Below are 26,753 nucleotides of genomic sequence, written 5' to 3' on the forward strand. Positions count from 1 at the left end.
CGCTCGATAACCACAGCATATGCAAAGGAAAACACAGACTGAAGAGAAGAAAGAAGCCACAGTTGTACAGCAGGACAAAGTCAATTTACTCTAAAGGACCCAACACTTCTTTCCAGCTGAGAACAAGCATTTCTAACTCACGCTCTGAGATGTTGCACGAGGATGTACAGTGGAAGCTGGGGGAAGGAGTACTTATCTAAGTGCAGAAACCACAAGCACAAGCCAGCACCCACTCTCCTCTCAGATACCAATCCTGTTGGCAAAGGCATGCACACAAGAGTCTTGCTGCCCAGATCATGTGTAAGACACTCCAAAAACTGACTAATGAATTCATAAAAGCTTCTGAGGGAGTAAAAACCGCAAAAAAGGTTTGAGCTTAATTTCTCATCAAGGTCCAAGTTAAAGCCTGATGAGGGGGTTTAACTTGGTCTATTCAGGATGCGACTGCAGGTACAGAGCAGTTTGTGAAGACTGCCTAGTGGAAATGTAATAAAACAAGACACAAGATTTGGACAAAAAAGGTATTTTTGTAAAACCAAAATTCTTTATCCTCTCCAACTATAAAGCTATTCATCACCATCTGTTTCAGTTAAGTTGTAGTTATATTTTTTGTCCCCCCTCCTTCTGTTCAGTGAGCACCCAGCTTATGGAGTATGTTGTTTTTAAAACAAGCCCTGCTTTGGAGGAAGGAAATCTTATCAGTTCATCGATTAGTATAAAATTAGTGTAATACTCACAGTATTCTGTCCACCTCTGTTGGTTATCCAGAATTAAAACACTGATTCTTTTAATTATCCATAATATTAGAGGAAACACATTGCTTGAAAAATTGCCCTGAACTTTGTTTCTACAAGTCATTAGTATTCATTTTTATATCTCATTTCCTCTTGCACATTACCTTCTAGAATAGTATTTTCTCGTAATGGTTATTGTATAGGAACACCCCAGGTATTGGCTTGCAAATATTCTACAGACTCAAATAGAAGCCTGCTCATTGTTTCTGAAGCTCACATTCCTGAATCATCATTATATGTATATGCAAAAGTATCAAATATTCTTTTGCATTTTGGGGCAATTATTAAGTTTTCCAATTAACTGTGTTGTTCTGCCAATGTGACAGAGCATTCAGAGTATTGTGGAGTACTGCACCATGACAGGATATCTGTGTACACATGTTGTACTCGTTAGGGAAGTCAATCTAAGCATAGGTTTTCTTTTCATAACAGATAAATGTACCACCTTCAATATCTAAAGACAAGTCAAGATTCCACATAATAGCAGTTTCTAACTTGTATCCTACATTTTTCTCAAATTAAGCCAGAAAGTTATTGCCTGTGAGTTATTCATAAATCTACTGCAGGTTTGGTTTTGGTTTTTTTTTTTTTTTTAAACTCTCAAACTATAGAGCACCCTCTATATTCACTATACACAGTAAGAAGTTAAAGCGATCGACATCTTTCAGGTTTATCTTCTTGGACAAAGAAAGTGCACTAGTCCTTGGGAGTTCAAACTTTTCAGATGTTTCCCCTTACTTTTCAATTAATATGGTACAAAGAGGAATAGAAGAAGAGACTAGTAAGAGAAATTATTTCACAAAGGACAGGTTTCACCCTCTCTGAATGAGATTAAATTGCAAAGGTACAATCTCAAAAAGTTGTAATTTTAACTCTTCTCCATACACTAGAATTTCTAACAGGAGCTGTTACTGTGAAAGAAGAAAAGTAACCACATTCAGGAATATTGTGACATGCAGTACTATGGGTCTTTCCTGCATTTTAAACCATTTTCCCAAATCAACTGCAGCATTTCACCTAAATGGTAACAATAGTGGTAAATGAGCTGTGCCATGTTGCTAAACATCAGCTGGTTAATATTGCACACTGCACAGACAGAGAAAGGCCAGGGTATTTAAACTCTATTCTTTGCTAGGCAAGCAAACCATCTAAAGTCCAAGTGCTTTTCATAGAACAGTGTAAAAGCTGCTATTAAAGATCTGCTTTCTACCAGTTCCTTGCAACTCCACTTTATTTCTCTTGGTACACTGGTACTTGTATTTTTCCCTCTCAGTTGCTGTTCATGCAGTGAGGAACTTCAATGTTTCTCTGAAACAAAATGTAGGACTTTATTAGCTGCCACTACACATCTGCAGCAGTTTATTCAACCGATTGCATCATCATCCAGTACAACAGCGCACTTGTTCTCTACACAACACTGAGCCCCTCTCCAAATCAGAGCCTGACTCTGCCATCTATTCTATCAGTTCTCTTGGAAAGACCTTCCTAATATCATTAATGCTTTGTAACAGATATAAAGGAAGTAAGAACTACACACTTCCTTCTTTAGTAAAGAAATCATTTGGGCATTATTTGTGCATACCTGAGCTAAGAAGCACCCTTGATTAGTGGTCACCTCTCGGAGCCACTTACAACCACTCCACACAGCAAGAGAATCCACAGGATGGAGGAAAGAAGCTTTGATGTGACATACACATAGGCAAAGCAGTTGCCAGAATGTCCTTGAACATATAGTGAGGCTCCTTCTGCTAGGGTTGGACATACTGGTTAAGAATAATCTTGATCAGAAGAGAGCTATGGAGCTGAGGTCCTCCCGCAAAATACCTGAGCTACAGGTGGCTATGGACTTAGTGTCTTCCCCCAGTTCTTCGGATCTTTTCCCAGCTCCATGCAGGAAGAGAGGGGACTGTTACTTCCCCTTGAACTTCACATACTTTATGAACACGTGTCTCCCATTGATATTTCCTTCTTTTCCTTCCTTTCTCTCAAGAAAAGGGACAAAATGGGTCAATTAAAACTCATTTTCACTTTGAACCAAAATTTCTAGAGTGAATGATGAGTGCATAACCATAAATCCCAGCAACAGTTAATAAAAATGTATATTAGAGTAGAATCTTGCAGCTAATACCTTAACAGCCACACCTGTGTAGTAAGATCAAATCAGGTCTTTAAAAAGATGCAGACATTTGGAAGAAGGTCAAGTTACATATGTTAGAGCGCTATCCAGGCAAAAGAGGAAGGGGTCTGCTGTTTAATTCACCTTATCAAGTGCTTGAAGGTACAGCTATCTACTTTATTGTTCTTTTAAGTTTTCTTGATGCATTTGCTTTTTGGTAATCAATGTCACCAGCATAGGAAGCAAAAAGCTCTCGTTTATAAATATTAGAAAGAATACAGATTCTGCTCCCTTAAGTCTTTCAACTGCACTTATCTCCTCAAGTTTCAAAAAGCAGAGATATAGCCACATTTTAGGTCAGTGTGTTAAACTGCTTGTTATACAAGTGAAGTCACTGCATTAAAAAGTCATGAGAGGTTGAGGAGTGGGGGAAGAGTACATGCATCCAATATCTACAATTCATACTGCAAACCAAAATAGCCTATTACTATTGAGAACTTTTCCATCTAATAATCAGAGGGGGGGGGGAAATCCCTCTGCTGAGGCCAGTAAAACGTCAGCTTCTCAAAGAAAGTCTTCATGTACTACATAAAAAGGTTTGCAGCATAGTGAGCAGGAACTAGTACCTGCACACAAGAGTATCAAGAAGTCAGGCTTACTTGAGCACACGGTAAAGTTCACAGTAGTAAGGATGTGGTTTTTGCAACAAAACCAGGTATATTGTGTTCTGCTATATTTATTCTCATGCATATACTCCAATGGTCAAAAGTCCATCAATAATCACAGAATCATAGAATCATTTAGGTTGGAAAAGAACTTTAAGATCAAGTCCAACCATTAACCTAGCACTGTCAAGTCCACCACTACACCAGGTCCCTAAGCATCACATCTACATGTCTTTCAAATACCTCCAGGGATGGTGACTCAACCACTTCCCTGGGCAGCCTGTTCCAATGCTTGACAATCCTTTTGGTGAAGAAATTTTTCCTAATACCCAAACCTCCCCTGGCACAACTTGAGGCCATTTCCTCTTGTCCTATTGTTTGTTACTTGGGACAAGAGACCAATACCCACCTTGACACAACCTCCTTTCATGTAGTTGTAGAGAGCAGTAAGGTCTCCCCCTCAGCCTCCTCTTCTTCAGGCTAAACAACCCCAGTTCCCTCAGCCGCTCCTCACAAGACTTGTGCTCTAGACCCTCCACCAACTTCATTGCTCTTCTTTGGTCACACTCCAGCACTTCAATGTCTTTCTTGTAGTGAGGGGCCCAAAACTGAACACAGTTTTCAAGGTGCGGCCTCACTGGTGCAGAGTGCAGGGGGACAATCACTTCCCTAGTCCTGCTGGCCACACTATTGCTGACACACTAGGATGCTGTTGGGCTTCTTGGTCACCTGGGCACGTTGCTGGCTCACATTCAGCCATCTTCTGACCTACACCCCCAGGCCCTTTTCCACCAGGCAGCTTTCCAGCCACTCTTCCCCAAGCCTGTAGCATTGCATGGGATTGTTGTGACCCAAGTGCAGGACCCGGCACTTTGCCTTATTGATTCTCATACAATTGGCTTTGGCTCATTGATCCAGCCTGTCCAGATCCCTCTGTAGAGCCTTCCTACCCTCAAGCAGAACAACTCCCATCCAAATTGGTGTCATCTGCAAATGATGAATAAAGCTTAAGAGGGGCAAAAAACCCCCAGTGTTATTTGCCTTTTTGATTGAGAAATCATGCATGAATGTTTTCAATGATCTTGGCTAATTTACAGTGCAAACTCAGCTGCATTATACAAAGTATTATACCAGTAGGTTGAGAGAGGTGATCCTTTTCCTCTACTCAGCACTCATGGGGACACACCTGGGGTACTGTGTCCAGTTCTGGGCTCCCCAGTACAAGAGAGACATGGACATACTGGAGAGAGTTCAACAAAGGGACACCATGATGAGGAATGGGCTGGAGTGCCTCTTCTAGTGAGGAAAGACTGGGAGACCGGAAACTGTTGAGGCTGGAGAAGAGAAGGCTCACCAGAGTCTTATCAGTGTGTATAAATACCTGAAGGGAGGGTGCAAAGATGACAGAGCCAGGCTTATCTCAGTGACATCCAGTGACAGGACCAGAGGCAGTGGGCACAAACTGAAACACAGGAGGTTCCCTCCGACCATTAGGAAACACTTTCTTACTGTAAGTGTGACTGAGCACTGGCACAGGTTGCCCAGGGAGGTTGTGCAGTTTCCATCCTTGAAGATACTAATAAACTGTCTAGACATGGTCCTGGGCAACTGGCCATGCCCTGAGCAGCTGGGTTGGACCAGATGACCTCCAGAAGTCCCTTCCAAGCTCACCTGTTCTGTGATTCTGAGAAACTGCAGTTACCACTCCTGGTAATTTCCAGAAAAGTACCTCTGTTTCTCCTGTTCATAAGAGCCAATCAAGTCTTTCTCTGGACAATCAGCTACTGGATATCCTTATGACTGACTGACAAATGGTGAAATTCAGAACCTTAAATCAGCATGGTTAGGACGTTGGAGTATGGAGAGGATGAACACGGAGAGGACATTGCTTGGTTTCATTCTGCCTAAATGCTTATAAATTCCTCTTTCCTCAAAGCTGCAGTGATTTAACGCTACTGTTAAATTAGGGTAAGCTTACTTCACTACTCTTAGATCAAACTTCAAGAGAACCTTAGCAAACAAAAGAAGCAAACTTTTCAGTGTCTTCAAAGTGTGCACAGGTGCAACCCTAGGAAATCAAATATATCCAGAGTTTTTTCCTCCATCAATATGCACGATGCTTCCCCATTCATTTTTAAACCACGGAAGGCAGGACATTAAAGATGAGCAAAAGTTCCATTTTGAAGTCTTGTTTAGACAACATCTCTGACTTCAATCTAGTTCAGTAACTGTGATTTAATTTAAAACAGTTCAGTCAAATTGGGGATGGACTGTATTATACCACAGTACCTACAACCTGGCAGCTTAAGCCCTCTTCTCAAAGGCATGACCAAACTGGTCTAGGGTTCAACTGCACCGCAGCTGTATTTGTCCACGTCTCTGTTACAGACTGCTGTCAGGGAATGGAGAAGAGTGGCACAAGACAGACATATTATAATCTGCTTTGATCAGAAAATTCCAAACCAGGCCCCACCTAGATCACCAGTGAGTCACAATCAGGCATAATTAATTGAGAACTGAATTAACACAGTCTCTGATGGGCTGTAGCACAGCTTCATAAGCTTGTTTCAACAGAATCATTGGCCAGAATTACGGCGTTTTTAACACACGTTATCACATACAATTCCTGCCCCAGTCCAAAGTGCAAGCTAGCATTTAACCTCCCTTTTCCTTCACCATTTATTAAATATAAATTGTTCTTGTCAGCAAGACCAAAGGAGTAAAGGCTGTTGGCATCATATCATCTATGAAAATAGTTAGTCTTATAATTAGCAGGGAATACAAAAGACTTTCTTTTTCTTTTCAGTTGACTAATCTGTGCCAAGGTACCAGAGAGGAAGGTACAAATTCTATCTGTTTAAATGTAAAAAATATATACAACTATATTCAATATTTAAATTACTTTGAACACAACTTTTGTATACTAACAATCTTACATACATTTTTTTTTAAACAATACCTCTTTAATATCCTCTTCTTTTGTTAAACAAGTTTTATTTTCCTCCCAAAATACCCAATGCTACTTTAAAATTCTGAAGGGGGAAAAATTTGCGCTATATAGAAAATAGCAAGGTGTCTTACAATTGTAATGTATCATAGCATGTATTTTTCATAAAAACAACACATCATTCAAAAACTGAACCACTGTAAAAGTTCTTGTAAGTCCAACAGGACTGTCTTTAAAAGCTTACTTTGGTTAACAGCAAATCATTCTTAAACAATTAAGGAAAAAATATATATTCTTTTACCACCTCTACAGATGCATTTCCTTGGCATTTTGTAGCAATCCATATATCTTTACAGATGAGCACTGCAGTTGTTCAGCACTCTTTATTTGTACTGTGATTTCAATAAAATGGATTATGTATCAGGTTGGATCGATTTGTAATTAAATTAGTCCAACTTCCTAAGATCTCTGAATAAGAGAACTCTTCCTAAGATCTCTGGATATCAGAGAATGAATGGCAACACTACTACTACTTCCTTGCAAGGCTGATCTCACTCTGTACTTGCAACAGCATCACTAAGTTGCATGAAACCGCTGTTTCCCTGATTACCTTTCCTAGTCAGGAGAGTAACAAAACTTTTGCTGAGCTCTACATACTCTGACACTCAGCCAGTCACACCAGCCTCTGAGCACTCAGACAACTGAAGTGCCACTGGACTTTATGGCAATGCAATGATTTCCTCTGAGTCATTATGCATATTATCAGGTCATGAGTGGCCTCCGTATCACTGAAATTTTACACATTTCCAGGGGAAAAGCCTTCAGCTTTTGTCCAGGAAGAGGAACTTGATCTTTATCTTTCTTCCCTCTGATCCATCACAAATCACAAACAAAATGGGAAAATGTAAGATTCTCCAGGAAAGAACACTGCATTAGTCACTACATATCAGTTAAGCTGAAAAGTAGAGAAGTCTGGCCAATGAGCAAAGGCACTTCGTAACAGTCCTGTGAGCAACAGTCAATGAGTCAACAATTTCAGTCTTGTGATCCAACTGACCAGCAGTGAGGGCTCTGCCGAGGAAGATTTTGTGGACGATGTAACAGAGGATTTTTTAGCACCTTCCTCTTGAAAAGGAATTGTTGCACTGTTGTGGAGGTCTGTATTCACAAAACACCTGCTGCCTCGAATATAATCCGTTCCCCTCACTAACTGCTTGTCAGACACTGGCCTTGAGAGGGGGTGTTGTGTGGAAGGGCTTTCTTCAATGATTGGGGGTATCCTTTCATTACTGAAGTACCTGCAGAGGACATCTTCACCTGTACAAACAGGAGGATAACCGATTATTGCTGACTTCAAAACCCTCTATTAACATTTTCTATTTTTATAAACAGATTCTGGTTACATTTCAAATTACCTAGCTTTTGGTTACCTCCCATAATACACCTGGACATAAGCAGCTATCAATAGATTTATGGCTTTTTGCATCTTTAATATTTTTTTAAGCAACACAAAGAACAATAAAATAAATTCACACGCAGAGAGGATACCATTTGACTGTTAAATTCCAGATTCACATGCACCAAAACTGCTAGTGCAGACTGCCTTCATGCAAATCATTATCACGAGCAAGATCTAACAAACCTTCTTGTAACATGTCAATCAAGATGCTGATAGACCAGAGTTGAATCCATGTTTACATAAATGTATCTCATGACTAACTTAAAAGCTACAAATATTACTCTGGACAACAGAAATTAATTTTGCAGGTAAAGATACAAGCACTTTCTTGGTTTTGACCATTGATTTGTGACACTTTCTCTGTTTATACTCTTCCCTAGACTCCTGACCACGGCAGCTGCTGCTAGAGATCTGGGCTACGCAGGCCTTTGTTCTGACCCAATACAGCTTACATATAAGCCTGCAGTACTTAAGTACATTTCAAACATTAAAAAAAAAAACACAACAAAACCAAAAGCAAAACCAAACAAATAGCCATACACACAAAAACCAGCCCTGCCACCCGGTGATGGTTCTGTTAGACTTGTTACTTAGCTTGTTTCTAATATCCCTCCAGGTTGATGTTTTTTGTTATCAGCTTCTATTTTTGCATTAAAATAATAGAATTCAGCTTTTATTTCCCCTAGGATTACACATTAGCTTTCATAACTGATTTCAATAATAAACTAAATAGTCATCTGTCTGATTTCCCACTCTAGCAGGACTCATAGCCTTTCGGGTTAAAAGGCTGGGAAGGAGAGAAGGGCAGTGGGGGGAAGCAAAAAATGCCATCCAGCCTTGAGAGCTTCCACCTCTCTCCCATTCTGTGACATTTTCAGGCTATGTTGTTTTCTAACAGCAGTCAGAGCAAAAAGCAACTCCTAAAAGGCCCTACATTTCAGAGAACAAGATTTTTTTCTACAACAGCCTCCACAGTAAGCTAAACAAACAGAAAGATTTATCAAAAAAGCAGTTTTATGGTCAATATTTAATGCAGAAGAAAAGGAAATGGGTGTAAGAGCAAAACGGTAAACCTGTGCTATAAAGAGACAAGTACAGATCTGTCCTAATCCTTCTAGCCTACTTTTAATGCTCACAAGAATTTTAAGACAGGGCAAAAAAAGTTTGAGCCCCAGCATTGAATAGCCTCACAAGTTTCACAACTACCATCTGTCATTCCTGCTAAAACCAACAACTGTCATCTTGGATCAGTTCAGCAATATGCAAATACTGATCCTCCATTCCCAATTTAAACATTTCCATCCAATTCACTCCAAAGAAATTTTGGAGAAGAAGGGAAGAGAAAGAGGGAAGAGACCTAAAACCTTGCCTTTTCTCCCTGGTGCGCGTGGCCTAGAGAAGGGTTCTGCAGCTCCTATCCAGCTCCCATCAGCAGGCATTGACAAAGGACGAGGTTTTCCTAAAGGCAACACAGAAGGTTCTGAGGAATTACATTAAGTTTAGGAAAATAATTTTTAAATTGGTACTTTTCACAATTAAGCAAAGGAAAAGATACAGCAATAAGGAATTAAAATTGTAGAATAAAATATTCCAAGTTACTTCCACTAGTGAAATATAAGAAAGCAATGTGCTGAGATTAAGCAGCCACACTTTGCTTGTTTACAGAAGCATTGCACAAAATGACCAAAAGTTATAACCAAAACACACATGGAAATGGCCAACCATAGCAACAGAGCCCAGTTGAATGACATTCATTAAAGAAATAACAGTATTTAAGCAAAATTATTTCAGATGTGGAATTTCATTCACATTCACAATTTGCACAGACTACCCTTAATATCCATCAAGTCAAATGAGCAGTTTTTTAACACAAATTATTCCAAACTGACAAAAGTGTTTATCATAACAACAATAATGAAAGAGGAATGAACTCACCATAGGACTGTGTTTTTTCCCTCATCTTGGCTGGTAGAATATTTGCTTCCATGGGATATCCAGGCAACTGATCTGAATCAGCAATAGTAAACCTTCGTCTTCGACTTTCCTGATCCAGAAAAGAATTCGGAGACTCAGCACCCTTGGACCCAGGTAGCAGCTGACTGGGTTTGTTGCATCCTCCATATACAAAACTCCCCTTTTCATCTCTGAAAGAACATTTCACTTCAGTTAGTAACTTAAGAGTTTCATGCTACTGACATGAGTAGGTTTGAAAGATACTACTAGCACCCAGTCATGCTCCTGATAACTGGCATCGTACTGCAAACAAGCTGAGGAAAAAAAACAAAACAAAAACAAAAAAAAAAGCAAACAAACAAAAAAAAACCCCACACAACCAAAAACAAAACCCAAACTAGTCAGGTGATGGAAGACTCCATTATAAATGTATCTACCACCTTCATGCTAATTAACTTTTAATGAGCCAGTAATTTAACACAGAGAAGTTTAAAGGTACCACCCCTGAAAAAGCTTTTGAGAAATGAGACCTTTCTGCCCTGAGGGTATTAAAGCTACCAGTTCACTGCCTGTTCAGTATACAGTTGTGACAGAGGAGTGCATACACATATTTATCCACCTCTGTGTAATGGGTAATGGCAATACCTATTACCTCCATCTGAGGGACTGTGCTTTTCAGTCATTATAAGAGCCCAATAACTGCCACCGAATATTCATCACCACCTCTCTCTATCCAAAAGTTAGAGTCCCTTGAGAGTGAGTAATAAATTCATAGTGTATCTACACATGATTTTGAGTAATTTCTGCAGGAACTCCCTTCCCTCATTTCAAAGGCCAGGAACAGCCATTTTTAGAACCAGTCCTTGTGAGTACTTTTGGAAGAAAAGCTATCCCCTCCAAGTTAAGATTTACGTGGGGTATTTTTCCCCTTCCCTGTACATGCTTCAATCTTATTGCTTGAAGCAACCGTCAGCCAAGACAGGCATAAAAATACAGTCGACTGCCTAAGCACAAACATAGTCCAGTATTCACAACAGCTCCCTGCCCAGTGCATACCACTTTTTCAAGCTCTTCATCAAGAACAATGTTAAAGCTCAGTGAATGGGAGGGAGCTATTAATGGAGATTCAGGGACTAGAAATTGCACAGAAGTGTTACACTACAACCGTATATATGAGGAGAGCTCTCCTACAACACCACCATGTGGAGACTGTGCTGTGGGGAGAGAAACCAGCCACTGCTCTCTCCCTCCCCAGTGTGGACCAGAGAAGATCCATGCCAGGAAGGGAAAAGAACAGGATGAAGAGGGGAAAAAAGAAACGACCACACAAATGCACTGCAGTTTCAAGAGAAACACAAACACGAAGAGCCAAACAGAAGGTGAAAGAACTGTCCTTTCTCCTCTTCCTGTCTGCCACAGCTTCCCACATTTGCTTTCTTTAAAAGTCAAAGTAAAGAAGCCTTCCCCTTTACACACATCATCCAGGACAAGTTTTTACAGCTCACACTGCTACTTCCTTCCTTGTCAACAGGGATCCGGGTCTAAAGGCATCTGAAGCTAGATATAATTTTGTGACTCTTTAGGAAAGATAAACAGACTGAACACATGTACATAATTCACCAATGTACTTGAAATGTAAGGATTTAAAGAAAAGACCAAGGCATTCTAAACTAGGCTGCTAAATCTATATGCTTGGCTTTATGCTAAGAGATTTTATTTTAAAGAACCGAGCACACATAAACATGAAAAACAGAGAGAACACAGGTCAAGGTGGGTAAAGAGACCCTACCTTGAAGAAAGCCTCTCCCCTGGCCCCAGTACTGCCCCAAAGACTGCAGTAATATAGCCTCTGTCTCTGTATCAGGCCTTACATAAGAGGAGGCAAGCTCTCCTCCCATATGAGTCCTGCAGCAAAAGGTCAGAGTTTATGTGCTGAGCTATCCACATGTAGCCTAAAGTGTCAGGGCAGACCACGAAGGATGCCCTGCCTGAAAACTCTTGTCCATCACCTCCCCAGGTCAGTTGGCAGGGTTCTGGCATGAGTCAACATGGATTTGAGAACAAACAAAAGCTAGCCTTAGCATACACCCAACCCCCTACCCCCACCCCACCCTTTCTGTACAAAGGTCTGCATTTTTATAGTTTACACCACAGGATAAAAAAAAAATTTAAAAAGTTGAATGAATTGACTCTCCCTTCCCTTCAGTGGGAACATTCCTGTTTTATACAGTTTGCGAGTTTAACATTTTAAAACAAGTTCTTTTCTATCCTAACTCCCACAACGGTTACTTAACTTGCTAAAAAAAAAAAGAAAAAAAACACACAGTGGAAAAAGTTACAGACAAAAATAACTTCTTGTTATGTGCAGTTAGATTTAAACAAAATCAAAAACATAACCTCACAATAAAGCCAGGGATGACATCCGCTCATGTTTTGGGAACAACTCTGATCTATATGGCACACAATAATCTTCTAATAATAAAATCTATTACAATCCTGATACTTTATGCATTTAAGCGTGAGCTTAAGCAATCCTATACATTTAATCAACTAGAAGAAAGTCTGTAAAATCTGAAAATTCCTCAGGCTAATCTATACAGAGCTTTAAGAGCAAGCCAGCTAAGAAACAAGTGTAATAATGGAGTTTTTTTGTTCAGTAGTGCATGTTTATTTGCATACCGAGGAGAATATGGAACAGCTGGTGGAGGTGGTATGTACAGATCCAAAATGGCTGGCTTCTCTTTTTTCAGTGAGGTATCCATGGTGCTTTCTGGTGACTGGGTTGAAGTTGGCAGAAGACTGGTCTGAAATGTTAGACAGCTATCAAACATCTGAGCATTGACTTATTCACAACAAGATAATTAAACAATCAATAGCACCATTTAATCTCCTAGTGAACTATTTCTGTGCTTAATAAACACATTAAAAACTCTCAGCATTTACATTTTCCTCCACCCCCAGTTTTGGCTAGCTTTGCAGTCCCTCCTACAGAAATCCTATCACGGGTAATACATTGCTCAAGAATATTTTTCTCTTTCCAGTTCTATTTTTCCTGCAAATTCCATACACAGAAAAATCACAGACAAAACCCCTTCCTTCTATTTTTAGATCCATTAAAATAATTAAATTTGTTAAATACAGGTATTGTCTGCAACACTTACAAAGCCAGCTCACATTACCCTTATTCCGTACAGTCCAGTGCCTGGGGCATAGACACGAATATGGTAATATTCGCCAAAAATTGCATCAAGTGATATAAGTAGGGTAAGTGAAGGAAAGGAACAATGTATTTGGTATTGTTCACATGAGTAAATTTTCCACTTTGCTCTTTGTGGCTCAGTTCTATGTCCCCAGCATTTTGCCAAACTCCTGTCTGTCTCTAGGAGAGAAAAGGCTTGAAGGACCCTTTCATCTTTGTTGAACAAGAGGACAACACACTTCCCTTTTTGTCAAGGGTCTGACCAGGCTTTCATTCTGGCCACTCAGTTAATGGCAAGCATCTGCCTTTTACTGGTCAGTATGCTGGAGCTCAGAACTGTCAACAGGCTTCTCCAGTCACTCACTCCACCAAGGAAACACTATTTGGCACAGCCTATATCCCAGTCCACCTCAGCTCTTCACACTGGTAACACAGTCCTTGCTTTGGGTAACCCTGGAAAACTCACTGGGTGGTGTTTTTTTGCCTTTGGCTCTAATTAAATGACAGGCATGATGCCACAAAAGCAAGACAAAGGCATTGATGAAAGGAGTTAAATGTACATCATCTACCCAGCTTGAGAGAAATCTGCCTGCATCAAAACTTGCGATAGCCATGGGCATTTTACAGGCTGATAAATTATCCTCACAGCTGTAGGGAGATCTGTGTCAGAACAAGAGTAGGAATGGGAACTCTCCCCAGTTTTCTCTATTTCAGGTAATCAGTTTAGATTCAATTCAGTTATTTTCTCCCATAAGCCCTAAGCTTCCTAATACAACAAGCCATTCCTCAGCATGGTTATTTAAGAATTATTAACATCACTTTCTCTGTCTGTCCATTACCCAATCTGTGAACTGCCCAACAACGAAATCTTATTTAAACAAGTTGTTTAAATAACTTCTTGAAAAACACTCACTCTTTCCCACACTTCACCAGACTAAAGAGAGGACAAATATATGGGATAATCTAAACTATTTCAGCAAAAACATATTACTCCGCTAAATAGAGTAAGCATTGATTACACCATGCTGACGAATTCCATACCTATCAGTCATTTCAGCAGTTTTGCCTCAGATAATCCATCTGTGTGCCACTGGGAGAACTTAAAATGCTCAACATGTCTAGTCCCTTTGTGTATCAAGAGGGGAAGAGAAGATAACATTTTCCCTTTTATCTAGGGGCCAGAAGAAGACAGCCATTTCACCTAACGTTCCTAGACCTATATTTAAACATGAGCACCTGGGAGCATTTCTGGCATTTCTCTTTTTCAAGTTGCAACCAAGGCATTCCCATCCTAACTTCAGAGTTGAGCCAGAAGCCTCTCACCTGCACCAAGGGTGGTTTCCAGCGCAAGTTCTTCAGCGGAGCAGGAGTGAAATGGAAAGAGCCAGTAGGACGTTTCTTAAGCAGCAGCTTAACTCCAGCAGGATTCTCTCGCAACTTTGCCACCAGATTTTTCAGTTGCCATCCAACCTGGAAGAGAATAAAGACATCTTTTATTTAGTACTGCTTTTCTGAAAGTGAACAAACAAGAAGCACTTAAATGCCCCAAGTCAAACTGTTTTAACATGAACCTAAAGAGAGAAAAGATGAAGGAAAAAATTGGAAAGCTTTTTTTGGAAGGTTGTTCTTTATTTTGTTTCAAAGAAAGATCTCTACTTAAGCTGTAAATTCAACACTGAGATACCAAACAATGCTCTTTATACCTCAGCTCTGGTTCTAGAAGAATGTATGGATGTACTCAAATTGAGTAACACAGGGATACAGAGTGAACTACTTTTGTCCTGTTTCTTTCTCACACCAAAAGGTATTGCTTACCTGTGCTAAGCAAAAATGTAATACTTTTACCTAAGTATTCAGATGCAAACTATTTGACAAATACTTGTAGGGCTGTTTAAAGCTGTTTTTATATATAATTCAGTAGATTGTAACAATGCATTTTAAAACAGGCCTTAAATACAACATGAAGTATTTAAATATGATGCACATGTCATTTAAACATGAAATACTGCATATTTATTTTATCAAAATATTGTGAAGAATAAAATGTGTTGAAAACAAAACACTGAAAAGCTTCAAATATTTCAACAGGAGGATATCAGAACTGCCTCCTGACCCCTTCCATTCAGAACCTGTGGGGAGGGAGCTCTGTAGAGCAAGCATAAGTGAAAGCTGGTAAGGCTGTTTGTTACTAACCACAGTTTGTCGATTAACCTGGATCACTTCATCACCAGCATGAATCTTCTGAGATCGATCAGCTGGGGACTACAAAGAGGAAAACAAGAGGCGTGTACTTCAGCACATTCTCTTCTCTCTAATAACAACCACCACCAAGCTAAGTCAAAGGTTTTATCTGTAATGAAGAACATTGCTGAAAATTTTCACACAGCTAGATCACACATTACATCTGTCGACGACTCGAGAAATTAAGATGAATTCAACTTATGTTTTATTTTTTATACTGGGGAAACTACAGGGAAAGGGAGAAGGCATACCCTACATCTGTCACAGGCCAATTTGTACTTAAATCGTGGGACAGTCTCCACTGTCCTTTTGCTTCCAGTTTGTACTGTAGTTTCAGACAGAAGTAGGAGAGGACTGATGAGAAGATTGCTATTCTAACACAGCAACTATCTTAAACTTAGCTTTCAAATAAATATGTACTGATTTAAAAAAAAAAATACACTAAGATTTTGAATGTGCAGAACAAAGGATCAAAATCCCTCTCCAACTCACAAAATGGATCCACCGCACTTTCCCTTTTTGTTTCCTAGCATAAATAAGAGCTACCAAATTTAATGTGAAATTACCTGCCTGCATCATCAAGGTCAACACAAAAATATATGCTTGCACACATCACACATGCATAGATAGGTATTTGAAAAACACCTATCTAATAATAATACGTCTTAAAATACAATTTGCTTGAATCAAAAACCAAGCTCTGGGGAACCACTAGCAAGGAACAGCTAAATGTGTCAATATTTATTTATATTTATCTGTGACTGGTGCCATGCACCAACTATTGCTGCAGTTCTTAAAAACAGTCTTACTGCTATAACACACCAACCCTGACCAGCCTTGACAACAACCGAAGTACACAGGCATACTACTGTGGTATATTGTACCCCAGTCACGGGACAATTCTCCTCCCATAACCCCCACCCCATGAGTAACCATCTGGCATCAGGCCAGCTCTTTCTAGTGACTCTGGAACTAAGCACTTGGATTAAGGACTCCCTTCTCTTCATCATCACACCTTCAGAGGTCAAATAAGTTATTTTATTAAAAGGATCTATAGGAGTAAACAAGGCAACAAGAGAAGAAAACATGGGGGAATTTGTGGGACACTCCAGCTATCATGAGTAACTCCATTTCTTCATTGTCCTCCCGCTTCCTCTGAGAGGAAATGCCTCTGTGGAAGGCTGCGTATATATGAGTCAACCACGATCGAGAAAAAAATGCTGGGCCAAAGTCAAGTTTGTGAAAAACAAAGCTCATTTTAAGCTGTCCTTTGAGCTGTCAACAGCTCATCTGGGGGAGGGTGGGGGACCCTTGCACAGAGGACTCCTACAGCAAATGCCAGCTAGCACAGCAGACACTGCAATCACACTGTGAGAACACAGGAAAGAGCAAAGTTTAGATCTAGGCCAACGTGATGGTGGAAGTCACAAGTAGGACAGCACAACTCAGGAATCCTCTGTGCTGACTGGTATCAAATGTATGGACTTCCCCAGCCCTTCCAAGGTACAGTCCTGTCAATTTTGGAGTGTAACTCCACTGCATTAAAACACACCGGCTTCTGGGGATAATATAACTAAATATATAATTATAACTAAAATACCATTCCAAATCTATCCAGAAAATTGAGCTAAGACTCAGCCTGGGTCATCTAAATGATCCCACGCCACAAGACAGACATCAGTTGTTTGCAGATCTCTCCATCATTTGTCAAGCTGTGTTGCTCCAAAGGAAAGAGCTTCACTAAAGGAAGAGCCAGTTTTCATAAAAAAGCAGATGCTTAGGCCAATGATCAAAGCTATAGAAGAAATACAGCCCCACTCCTGGCCCCAAAATGAAAAGTATGTACACAGGTAGCTTGTCGGCAGTCAACTTTACATTCTTTCACATTTATCAGATGCTGAAATTGCTGTCAAAGTGGACTTGGTCTCTGCCACAGATCCTATACAGAGTTATAGCAGGACAATAACAGAAAAGCTATAAAAGCTTTTAGTTTTCACTCTGAACTGCAAGCACAGATTTCCACCCACTCCTCGCTGGCCCCTGGATTTGGCAGAGATACAACTAGAACCACTGGTTCTTTCCTATTCATAGGAAAAAAAAAAAAAAAAAAAGAAAAAGGCATCACTGAAAAGGGCAAGTTCCTCTGCTCTTTTTCCTTTCAGCCCTTGCTTCTGTAGAGTGGCATGTCTGACAACACCTCAGCCTCACCCACCAGCCTCAGCTGCTGGCCAGAAGTCCACTGCAATGACTGCTCAGAAGCCTTTAATAATGTCTCAGCTACGGAGAACTCAGTATAAGAATAAAACAAGCAGCCATCTGTGGCAAAAAATACAGTTGCCTATCATGCCGACAGTTTCCTTCCAGCAGATCACTCTTAAAAGTCTTACTTTTTTGTAGTCTTTTTACTATGCAAGGTAATTTTGTCACTGAACAGCTCATTGATTTCATTACTCATTACTGAATTTAACACACTACCACTTATGCATTCCCATTAGGGGTGATTGCCTTTGCCAGCAGAGAGCAAATACGTTCAAGACTTTGTTAAGCAAGATACCATAAGCACTCAGAACAGAAGATACAGTAACTTATCAAAGCAACTGTTTTGATGCCAAGCATTTGAACTCACTCATGTACTTGCAGGAACTGGTTTAGTTAGACTAACAGTGAAACATGCAGACACAAAAAATTTACAAATTGTGGATAAACAAATGATGCATCACACAGTACTTAAAGCAGTAATATCATGAAAGCTGTATGTAAAACAGGAAAAAGTAGTAAAGAGTCAAACTAACTCAATCAAAGCCACTGTCAGGTAGCCTGAGTTAATCTACATTTACTTCACTTACGTTTTCTGTAGTTCCAGTAATTACATGTAATCCATCATAAGTTGATTTGATATACATTCCCTAAATGTAAGTAGAAAATGAAAAACAAGTTTAAAGGCAAAATAAACACATAACTTATCTGATTAAACAACTGTTGGCAACAAATTCAAAACATTATTAAAAACACTTAACAATTCACATATTTTTCCTAGAAAAGTGTGTGTTCCAATATTACAACATTCTAAACCTCTTCACAGATCACTTTTACAGTAATTAATTATAATGTTTATAAGGACTTAAAACACCAAATATATGGAATGCAATTTAGAAACTGGTTGGTAATACCAAACACTGCTGGTTTTGCTGCCTTGTCTTTGGCCTCAAATAAAAGTTAATTTCCTTACTGCCTGGTCTGCACTACAGAATTACAGGTTTTACTAAATGGCCACCAGCTCTCTCCATAGAAAGCACACTTACACAGGTGGGCTACAATATTGCCTGCATGTTCTTTTAGAATTTCTTTTGGCAAGTCAATATACAGACTGTCTGGCAACCAAAGTGCTGACATAAGCAATAAAAGCTCTGGCAGAACTAAGCATTTGTGGCCATATATGTTAATGCTGAGTGTGAATGCAAGGACAAATTCAGATGAAGTGGGTGTTGACCATATGAACACCAAATTAAAAAATCACCACCAGGATATTAACTAATAATTGCACAGATTTCCCCACAACAAGTGACCAGTACTTTGGTTCCATCATTTATGAACAAATACACCTCTACTTCTCTTATCTATATCTGTTGCTAGAAGCACTCACACCGAGCTGTACAGAATTGGATGTTATTCAGGAGTCATAGGCAGCGTATTTCTCTGAAGTTACCACACTTGATTAGAAGCACAAGGAAAAATACAATATTTTTTTTTTTGCCCCTTCCTATCCAGCCATTTCCCTTCCCAGTTTGCCTATTGGTATCCAATTGTGTGCACCTACCTCCTCATTTCTTACTTAGTCCAAGCTAGGTTGACTCTGCTTCATTGCAGCTTGTGCATTAACAAAGAGGTCCCCATAATTTCAAGAATGCATGACTGATTCAGTCAAATCCAGTGGCCTAGGTAAAACTATACAGCACAGTAAGACTGTAAAGCTCCCTCTAACAGTGTTCACCTCTTCTGCCTTTGGGGAGAGGGGGTGGGGGGGCAGGAGAATACAAATGCACTTAAGAATTTAAATTCCCTCCAACACATTCTAACATGTCTGTTCCCCAGCTAGAAAAATCCACCCAGATTTCAAACTCAGTTTTTCATAACCAGCACTCAGCTAAGCAGCATCCACTGTACAAACTAGATTCAGTAACGTTACGTGGCCACTGAACTTTTAAAAAGATTTCTCATATTCCTGCTAACAGCAAACCTCAAAAATCCTCGTATTCTTCTCAGTCTTGCTATAAACACACATAAAAGCATGTCTTTCAAAACACAATCATAATTCTTCATCTCCTACTCCCTCCCGAGCCCCCCTTAGAAAAACAGCTTAAGATAACCTGCAAAAAGAAAATGACTGATTTCACATGCATCTGTAAATTCCCCAACATCCTGCTTAAGACACACATCTGCAACAATTTACCATCAAAAATTGTATTTGGGATCAAAACTATAACATGCGTACCCACCTCAGGCAGCCACTCTGGCATATCACCTGACAATTCACCTTCAGAATTCCTCCCCATGCTTCTTTCTGTTCCCCATACAATATTACTGGTTTTGAAATAGCTTGCTATAGACACACATGCAGTGGCTCACGAGACTGCCTATTAAACACTGGGGACATCAACACACTCCAGAACTGGCTCTTACCAGGCCTTCCCCAGGCTTAATGTTGGTTAAATGAACCTCCTCCAGACACGCACACTGGCTCATCAATGGATCTGTAGTCGATCGGATGGCTTTATCACAAATGCCATTTAAAGTCTTGGCCTACAATAAGAACATACAAACAACAGTTACAAAATTTCTCTGACTTCTTCCTCTTTCAGTTTTCAAAGACCAAAAGGAAATGAGTTCTAAAACTTAGTCCACTAATAAAGCATAGTTAAGAATCACTGAAATAGAAGATTCATTTGTACCGATGTATTCTACAATGTGTTTATCTTCTTAGTGTAACCTAGTACAAACACCCTGCTCCTATGCCACCTCATCTTCGCTAACAGATGCCAACACATCCTCTATTTTAAAAAATAAACACAGAAAACATAGCAAAAAAATTGCTTTTGGGGTTGATTGCTTTAACCAAAATATAACCCGTGAAAATACTGAAACACTGTGATGATTCCTCATGGGAGCAACTGACAGTTCTTCATATTGTTCTTTATTTCTGCTATGAGAATAAAATTGGCCATGTGTCAGAAATGTGGTGCTGGCCACTGACTTATCTGCACAAAGCTTTACAGTATAAGTTAGGACATCTAGCACTTAAGCCTTTCAGCATTACTTCTCTACACTGTGCCTCTAAACTGACCTCTTCTGGAATGCTTACACAGGCAAGGTTCATATTTCCTTTTGACCAAAACATAACTGATCCTAAGCCAACATTATAACTAAAGGTGAATTCTGACCTTGTGTGTGTGTTGGTAAAGTCAGAGGCAGAACAGCTTTGTCTTGTAGAACTTTTAACTAGCAGAATGGCTAATTAATCAGGAAAACGGAAAAAAAACACAACATATTCTAAATATCTGTGCCCTCCCTACACTCAAATTTCATTAATGCCCCACAGTGTGTTTTGGGTCTTGACGTTAACTGAAGCAATGTTGAAATTCAAAGTGGGTTACAAAAGCTTAAAGGAGAGGGGAGGGAGGATTAGTAGACAGTACAGTAGTTAGCTATACACCATTTGGGAGCCAGCAAGGTAAGCCACCTTTCACAAGGGGCTTAACTCCTTCAGTCAAAATAGACATACCTAATTACAGGATGGGGGGAGCTGTCTTGTAGGAAGACATTGGTTTGGATTACAATGGTCCCTGGAAACAATAGTTCCAATGTTTTTAGGTTTGTTTTACATCAGATCTTTAGAGCAGCAATAAAATAAATCAAAACAATGCTTAAGTGTGAACGTGAGGAACTGCTCAAACAAAGGAACTCCAAACAACAATACCTACTTCCAGAGTGGGTGTGCACAAATGGAAAAAGAAAGATGCAAAAAACTCCCTTTTACGTGGTCTCACTATTTATGGACAAAATTATTTTTAGTTATTGTGCTACTAAATACCTAAGCATCTATGAGCTAGCGGAAGGCCTTATCAAAGAGCACAGCCTGGTTCATGTCAAAAGCAGGAAGCGATGATTAACTGTTACAAAATATAAAAAGCATTCCATTACACTCCTCATTTGGTCACAAGGCTGCTTCAAACAACCCTGAAAACTCAAGCACAATTAGAGACAGAACTTCATTTCTGTGGCAGGGCAGTTCTTTGAAATGAAGAAGCTTAATAAGGCATAGTGTCTGCTTATTAAGGCACTAAACACACATCACGGTCATAACTGCTTTATTTAGCTGATGATCATTCTAAAGTACTACCCCTCCTTTGAAAATCTGAGGTCTAAATTCCCTTAAAAAAATAGCTGTGCAATGAAACTTTAAGGAATGCTTGACTCCATGCTATTATACACACTACCCATCTGTTCAAATTTCATTGATTTCCTCTACAGTAAAGAATATTCATAAAATGGCTCATAACAATGTTTACTTGCATGATATGCTTGTATGTGTGGGATCGGAAAGCTGTTGTCAGTACAATCAGCACAGAAGCCACCAAAATAAATGTGAATGCAAGCAGTTGAGTTTCAACAGAAACGTGTACTTACTACAGTCTGAACTTTATCTTCCATGTCAGCCACAGGGCAGTCCTAAAAACAAAACAAGAATAAAAGCCCTACATTAACCAATAACCATGTAAACACATCATCTCTGAAAACTCTGCAAAACTGCAACTTTAACCCTGAACTGAAATAGAGTTATTCATGCTTGCAGGGATTAATCAGATTAGTTTCAACCAGTAGAGTTCAAATGTACTGTTAAACAACTATTTCCTGGCCCTGGTAGAAAGCAATAATAAACCTTGAAAACTAAGAGAACATGGGATTCAATTACAGCAGCAGACTTTTCCAGAAAAGCAGAACCCTGCACAATAAAACTAGACTCTCAGAAGGCCGAGCACATGAGCTTGCCTTACACCGATAAACCCCAACTCAGGTGCTCCTGTCCCAGGCATCAAAATGGGTCTAAAACTTATTGTTAAAGATAGAATGAAAAGTGAATTTTATTTTTTTTTCAAATATGCTATCAATGACATTCCTGAGGGCCAGAGGACTGCACACAAAGCATTATTTACACAGCCCAGGTACAAAAGTCTTTGAACTGAAACAAGTTCATGTAACAAACTACAGAAGTCGTCATTGTTTTCTTCAAGAAGAGCTGAACTACAGAATGGTATTAGATTCTCAGATTAAAAAGGTAAAACAGCAAGTAAATAATGAAACAAGATTTACAATATCTGTAAGGAGAAAAAAACCAAACCTCAAGCATTTAAACAAGCTTAAATCCCAAGATATTTGCACTTGACATCTCAACCTGCATAGTTATCACACAGTGCCCAAGAGATGCATCCAGGAGCTCTGAACTGAAGCTGTTCTGTATTTCTGATCATCCTCAACACTACTTCTGTTCCTTCCTACCTCTGTTCTGTGCTTTTAAATACAGAAATAAAAAAAAAAAAAAAAAAAAAAAAAAAAAAGTCCTCCAGATACGGACACACCAGGGACAGAAATTCAAAAAACCAGAGTCTTCCAGATATGGACACACCAGGGACATATAAACACAGCTCAGCTATGTTTTCTTTTATGTTTTCATAGTTAAGTCTTAACACACTGTTCACTGTTGTAATGACCACCAAGGACTGAGGCCACACTTTTTACACTCTGTCAAAAGCTTCCAGACACTACTACAAAGTTTAGGCTCCATTGTTATACGTGAGCATGATTTTTTTCTGCTAAATACATCTGCATGAATCAATAGTACTTGTCACCTATCATCATGTAACCCAGTTGTTCAATATTGCAAAGTCCTTCCACTCTTAATTTCTATTTACATTGATTACTTTAACCTTAAAGTTTGCCAGAAAACTATGAAACAGCAAACTCTGTTCCTTGTATCTATATAGCTGTCGTTAAAGTCAATGGGAATCTTACTGCATTCCCATCTAGCTTTATTATTCACCCACTTCTACACATCATTTATGATTATGCAGAGCAGCATTAGTTCCATAAGAACCACATTGGTCTTCTCCACTCTGAGAACTAATCTTTAACTCCTACACTCTATTTCCTAATAAGAAATACTTTTGAAGACTAAAAATTCACCTGAAGATTTTTCAATTGTATCTCTTTTCCACATCAGTGGACTCCTTCGGACTATTCTGCAGTGACCCAGTACAAAATAGCGTTGATTCTTCCCCCATTAATGCTTATTCTCTTATGCACCAATCCCATTCTTTATTATAGCTCATATCAAATTGGCAGAGAAGTATCCTGGCGCTTTTTAAAAGGCTAGGGTTGTATTCATCATCTTCCATTCCCCTGCCATCAAAGGCTGATTTAACTGACAGATTAGACACCATTTTTAGTAGTTTTATTAATATAGTTCAGCAATTTCATATCTCAGTTCCTGTAGCACTCTTGGGTGAACACCATCTGCTGCTAGAGCCACTTACTGTTCTACTTCACAATCTGCAAATCTGTAGCTGTAAATCACTGGCTTTCTGCAGTTGCACACGCAACACCCAAACAAGAAGGGCATTCAGCAGCAAGCCAAGCTTGTGCGCCTTTGAACTTACAATATCCAGACACTAGCCTTTCACAATGATCCAACTGATATAATTGGGTGTCATCATAGCTTAACAACTCACAGGATGTTTCTGTCCTTTGAGATCATCCCCTCAAAACAGGGAGGGAATCACCCATGTTGCAGGACATGGTCCTTCAGAGTGCAAACAATATAGAGCCACCAACTAATGGCTACAAGCAAGCTCAGCAGGAACTGAAGCGTGCACACAGCGCTGCAGAGCCAAAGCAGTGGCACACTGTCAGAACAGTTTCAAAAGCAGGCAGTATTAGTCAGAAAGCAAAATGACATCATTTGCCAAGGTTGCTACAAGTCTTTTTAGCTTTTACCAATCCGAGCGCTCATCACACAGCTGATAAACGGAAAGTTTTGAAACAAAACATTGAGGTCTCACACCACTGGCAGAAGCAGCTTGGCACTAGCAGCATTTGTATCATAAAGGTGACAGCACCTTCCATTACATGCAGCATTTCCCATCTGATGGCTAAAACACTCTGTATGGTATAAGATCTAAGGAGTCTGCAAGGATGGGTATAACAATCAATGGAGTAATTTTTGTTTACAGTAACTGTTTTTCCAACATACTTGGATCTTGAAAATCTTCAAATGCAGACCAACTATTTCAAAAACTAACACTCTACCCATTAAAGTTCGAGAAAACATGAGTAGCCTTTAAACCAGTCACTTAAAACACAGCCAGCAATAGCAAATTTGGAAATAAAGTGCAGGGGGAAAAAAAAAAAAAAAAAAACTCAGAAAAATGGACAAGTGAAGCTGACCTTCACAGACCTTAATAGTTTCAAGTAAGCTCTTATTTCCACATCTGCCTTCCAATTAGCACTCTGCACACAGCGAGCACATTACTTCCCCAAACACCCACCTTCCTTCCCTTTTGGAAAGCAAAGAGGAAAAGAAATCAGCTGACCTTCTGAACAGTAGTAGTAAGATCCAAGCAGAGCTGAATGATTCTGTTCTTCATTGATGAAAAGTCAGCAATACCTGTAAATGGGGTCCTGCAACAAGAGAAAATTCCCCTTAGATAGGAAGGGCCAATCTTGTCCCATCCTACCTTATCAGTGAAGAAGAGCATGTGAAAGCAAGAGCTGTAACTCTGACATCCACACAAGAGTGAGGATAGTTTTACAATACAGTACTCCTGACTGCATAGTCCCATTCTGTCCTTGCACCAAAATTCATGAATGTGGAAAGCAAGTTCAGAGAGCAAAACCTGAAGAAACAGACAATTTTCCAAACTACAGTTCTCTCAGCTGCACGCTCAAGTCACATCACACTGACTGTGTTGTAAAAATCACACGCTTGAGTTTGCCAGTGAGTAGATGTCTAACTTCCAAGTCTTTGATTACTAAACTCAAACTGGAGAGGAAAAAAAAAATTCTCTAAAAGAAGAAAAACGGATTTTCACATTTTACACACTGAGGTGCAGTGAGGCTCAATCTTAGAGAAGGAGCATTACAAGTAGGGCAGGTTTATTGCCTATAGAGTCTCACCTCAGGCCCTCCAGACAACTGAAAGAGCTAGAAAGGGTGTTGAAAATTAACCCCGGCAGGTTTGGAAACAGATAAGTGAGTCATCTTGCTGACAGTGAGTTGCAAAAGAAATTTAGGGTGAGCTGCCAGCAACAGGGTGAGAAAAGAGTACCAGGTGAAAGGCACAAGCTGTTAGCATCACTGCCTGGGCACAGAACCGACTCCTTGTTGGGCAGCTGGGATACTGAAGGACAAAAGTGCTCCTTGCTGCTGGGCCCCATGCAGCTCTCCTCATAACCTATCCTTCTCTGGAAAGCTGGCAAAGGGCTTTTTATGTTCATCTGTTATCACAGACAGCATCCCTGCCAGCACCTGACCAGCTCTGTTGCCTGCTTGTTTCCGCTGCAGCTGTCACAAAACAACTCTGGCTCTTGCCAAGAAAAAAAAGAATTCAAGGTGGGTGGAGGGGACCCAAAAAAACAAACCACAAACAAACAGGCAGAAGGAGAGTCTCTCCAGCTGCTTAATTTCCAAATCGCAGAGCTAAGGCCACAGTTTCAGCAGAACATTACAAATTCTTTTAGAAAGGGACCTGACAATGACAAGTAATTTAGAAGGTGGGAAAGGGAGAAGAGGAAGTCATATATGAGAAACTGATCCGAACTCCTACTTTCATAAATACCAGTTTGGATGCAGTGTTAACCGTTTCACTGGTTTTAGCAAGAATGGAAGCACAAGAGTAGATAACCTAGCTTAAATTTGTCCACTAGAGGCCTTCTGGCAACACCAAAAACGGGGTGAGAGAGATCAAGATGACACTCAAACATCTAGAAATTGCCCTACAAGGAGAATAAATTCATTATAGCAGTAAATTAAAATATAAATATTTTCTTCTTACCTGTCCAACCACGCAAGCAAGGCTTTAGCAGCACCAATAAGCTCTACCACAGAAGTAAGAAATTCATTGGGGGGCTTGCGAGAGGTATTTCCATCATAATTTGAATTTTTTCTACGGCTGCTGATGTAGTTTTGCAGATTGTTGGATGATGCTCGTAGCTTGAGAACCAGGTTCTTCATATTGTCTGTTTCAAGGCCATAGTTCTGCAAGGAATATTTTTAAGCTTTATAAATCTCTCTATTGAGTCCTCCTATTTTACCACAGTTACAAACTCA

The 26,753-nt window shown here is 39.7% G+C and overlaps 1 protein-coding gene across 1 annotated transcript in view; it reads right to left on the bottom strand.

The window, feature by feature from the left end:
- Nucleotides 1–5,795: 5,795 nt before the first annotated feature.
- Nucleotides 5,796–26,753, bottom strand: part of CNKSR3 (CNKSR family member 3) — a 60,932-nt gene continuing 39,974 nt past the window's right edge. The window contains exons 3-13 of the mRNA XM_042795819.1: nt 26,479–26,681; nt 25,019–25,106; nt 22,059–22,100; nt 20,055–20,174; nt 18,221–18,280; nt 15,327–15,395; nt 14,457–14,603; nt 12,614–12,738; nt 9,917–10,125; nt 9,351–9,440; nt 5,796–7,839 (exon numbers count right to left, since the gene is read on the bottom strand). Of these exons, the coding sequence (XP_042651753.1) occupies nt 7,541–7,839; nt 9,351–9,440; nt 9,917–10,125; nt 12,614–12,738; nt 14,457–14,603; nt 15,327–15,395; nt 18,221–18,280; nt 20,055–20,174; nt 22,059–22,100; nt 25,019–25,106; nt 26,479–26,681 (1,452 nt within the window). The 3' untranslated portion in view covers nt 5,796–7,540. The remainder of the gene's footprint in view (nt 7,840–9,350; nt 9,441–9,916; nt 10,126–12,613; nt 12,739–14,456; nt 14,604–15,326; nt 15,396–18,220; nt 18,281–20,054; nt 20,175–22,058; nt 22,101–25,018; nt 25,107–26,478; nt 26,682–26,753) is intronic.

The sequence above is a fragment of the Tyto alba genome, unplaced genomic scaffold (assembly GCF_018691265.1).
Source record: "Tyto alba isolate M040663 unplaced genomic scaffold, T.alba_DEE_v4.0 Super-Scaffold_22, whole genome shotgun sequence".
Lineage (NCBI taxonomy): Eukaryota > Metazoa > Chordata > Aves > Strigiformes > Tytonidae > Tyto > Tyto alba.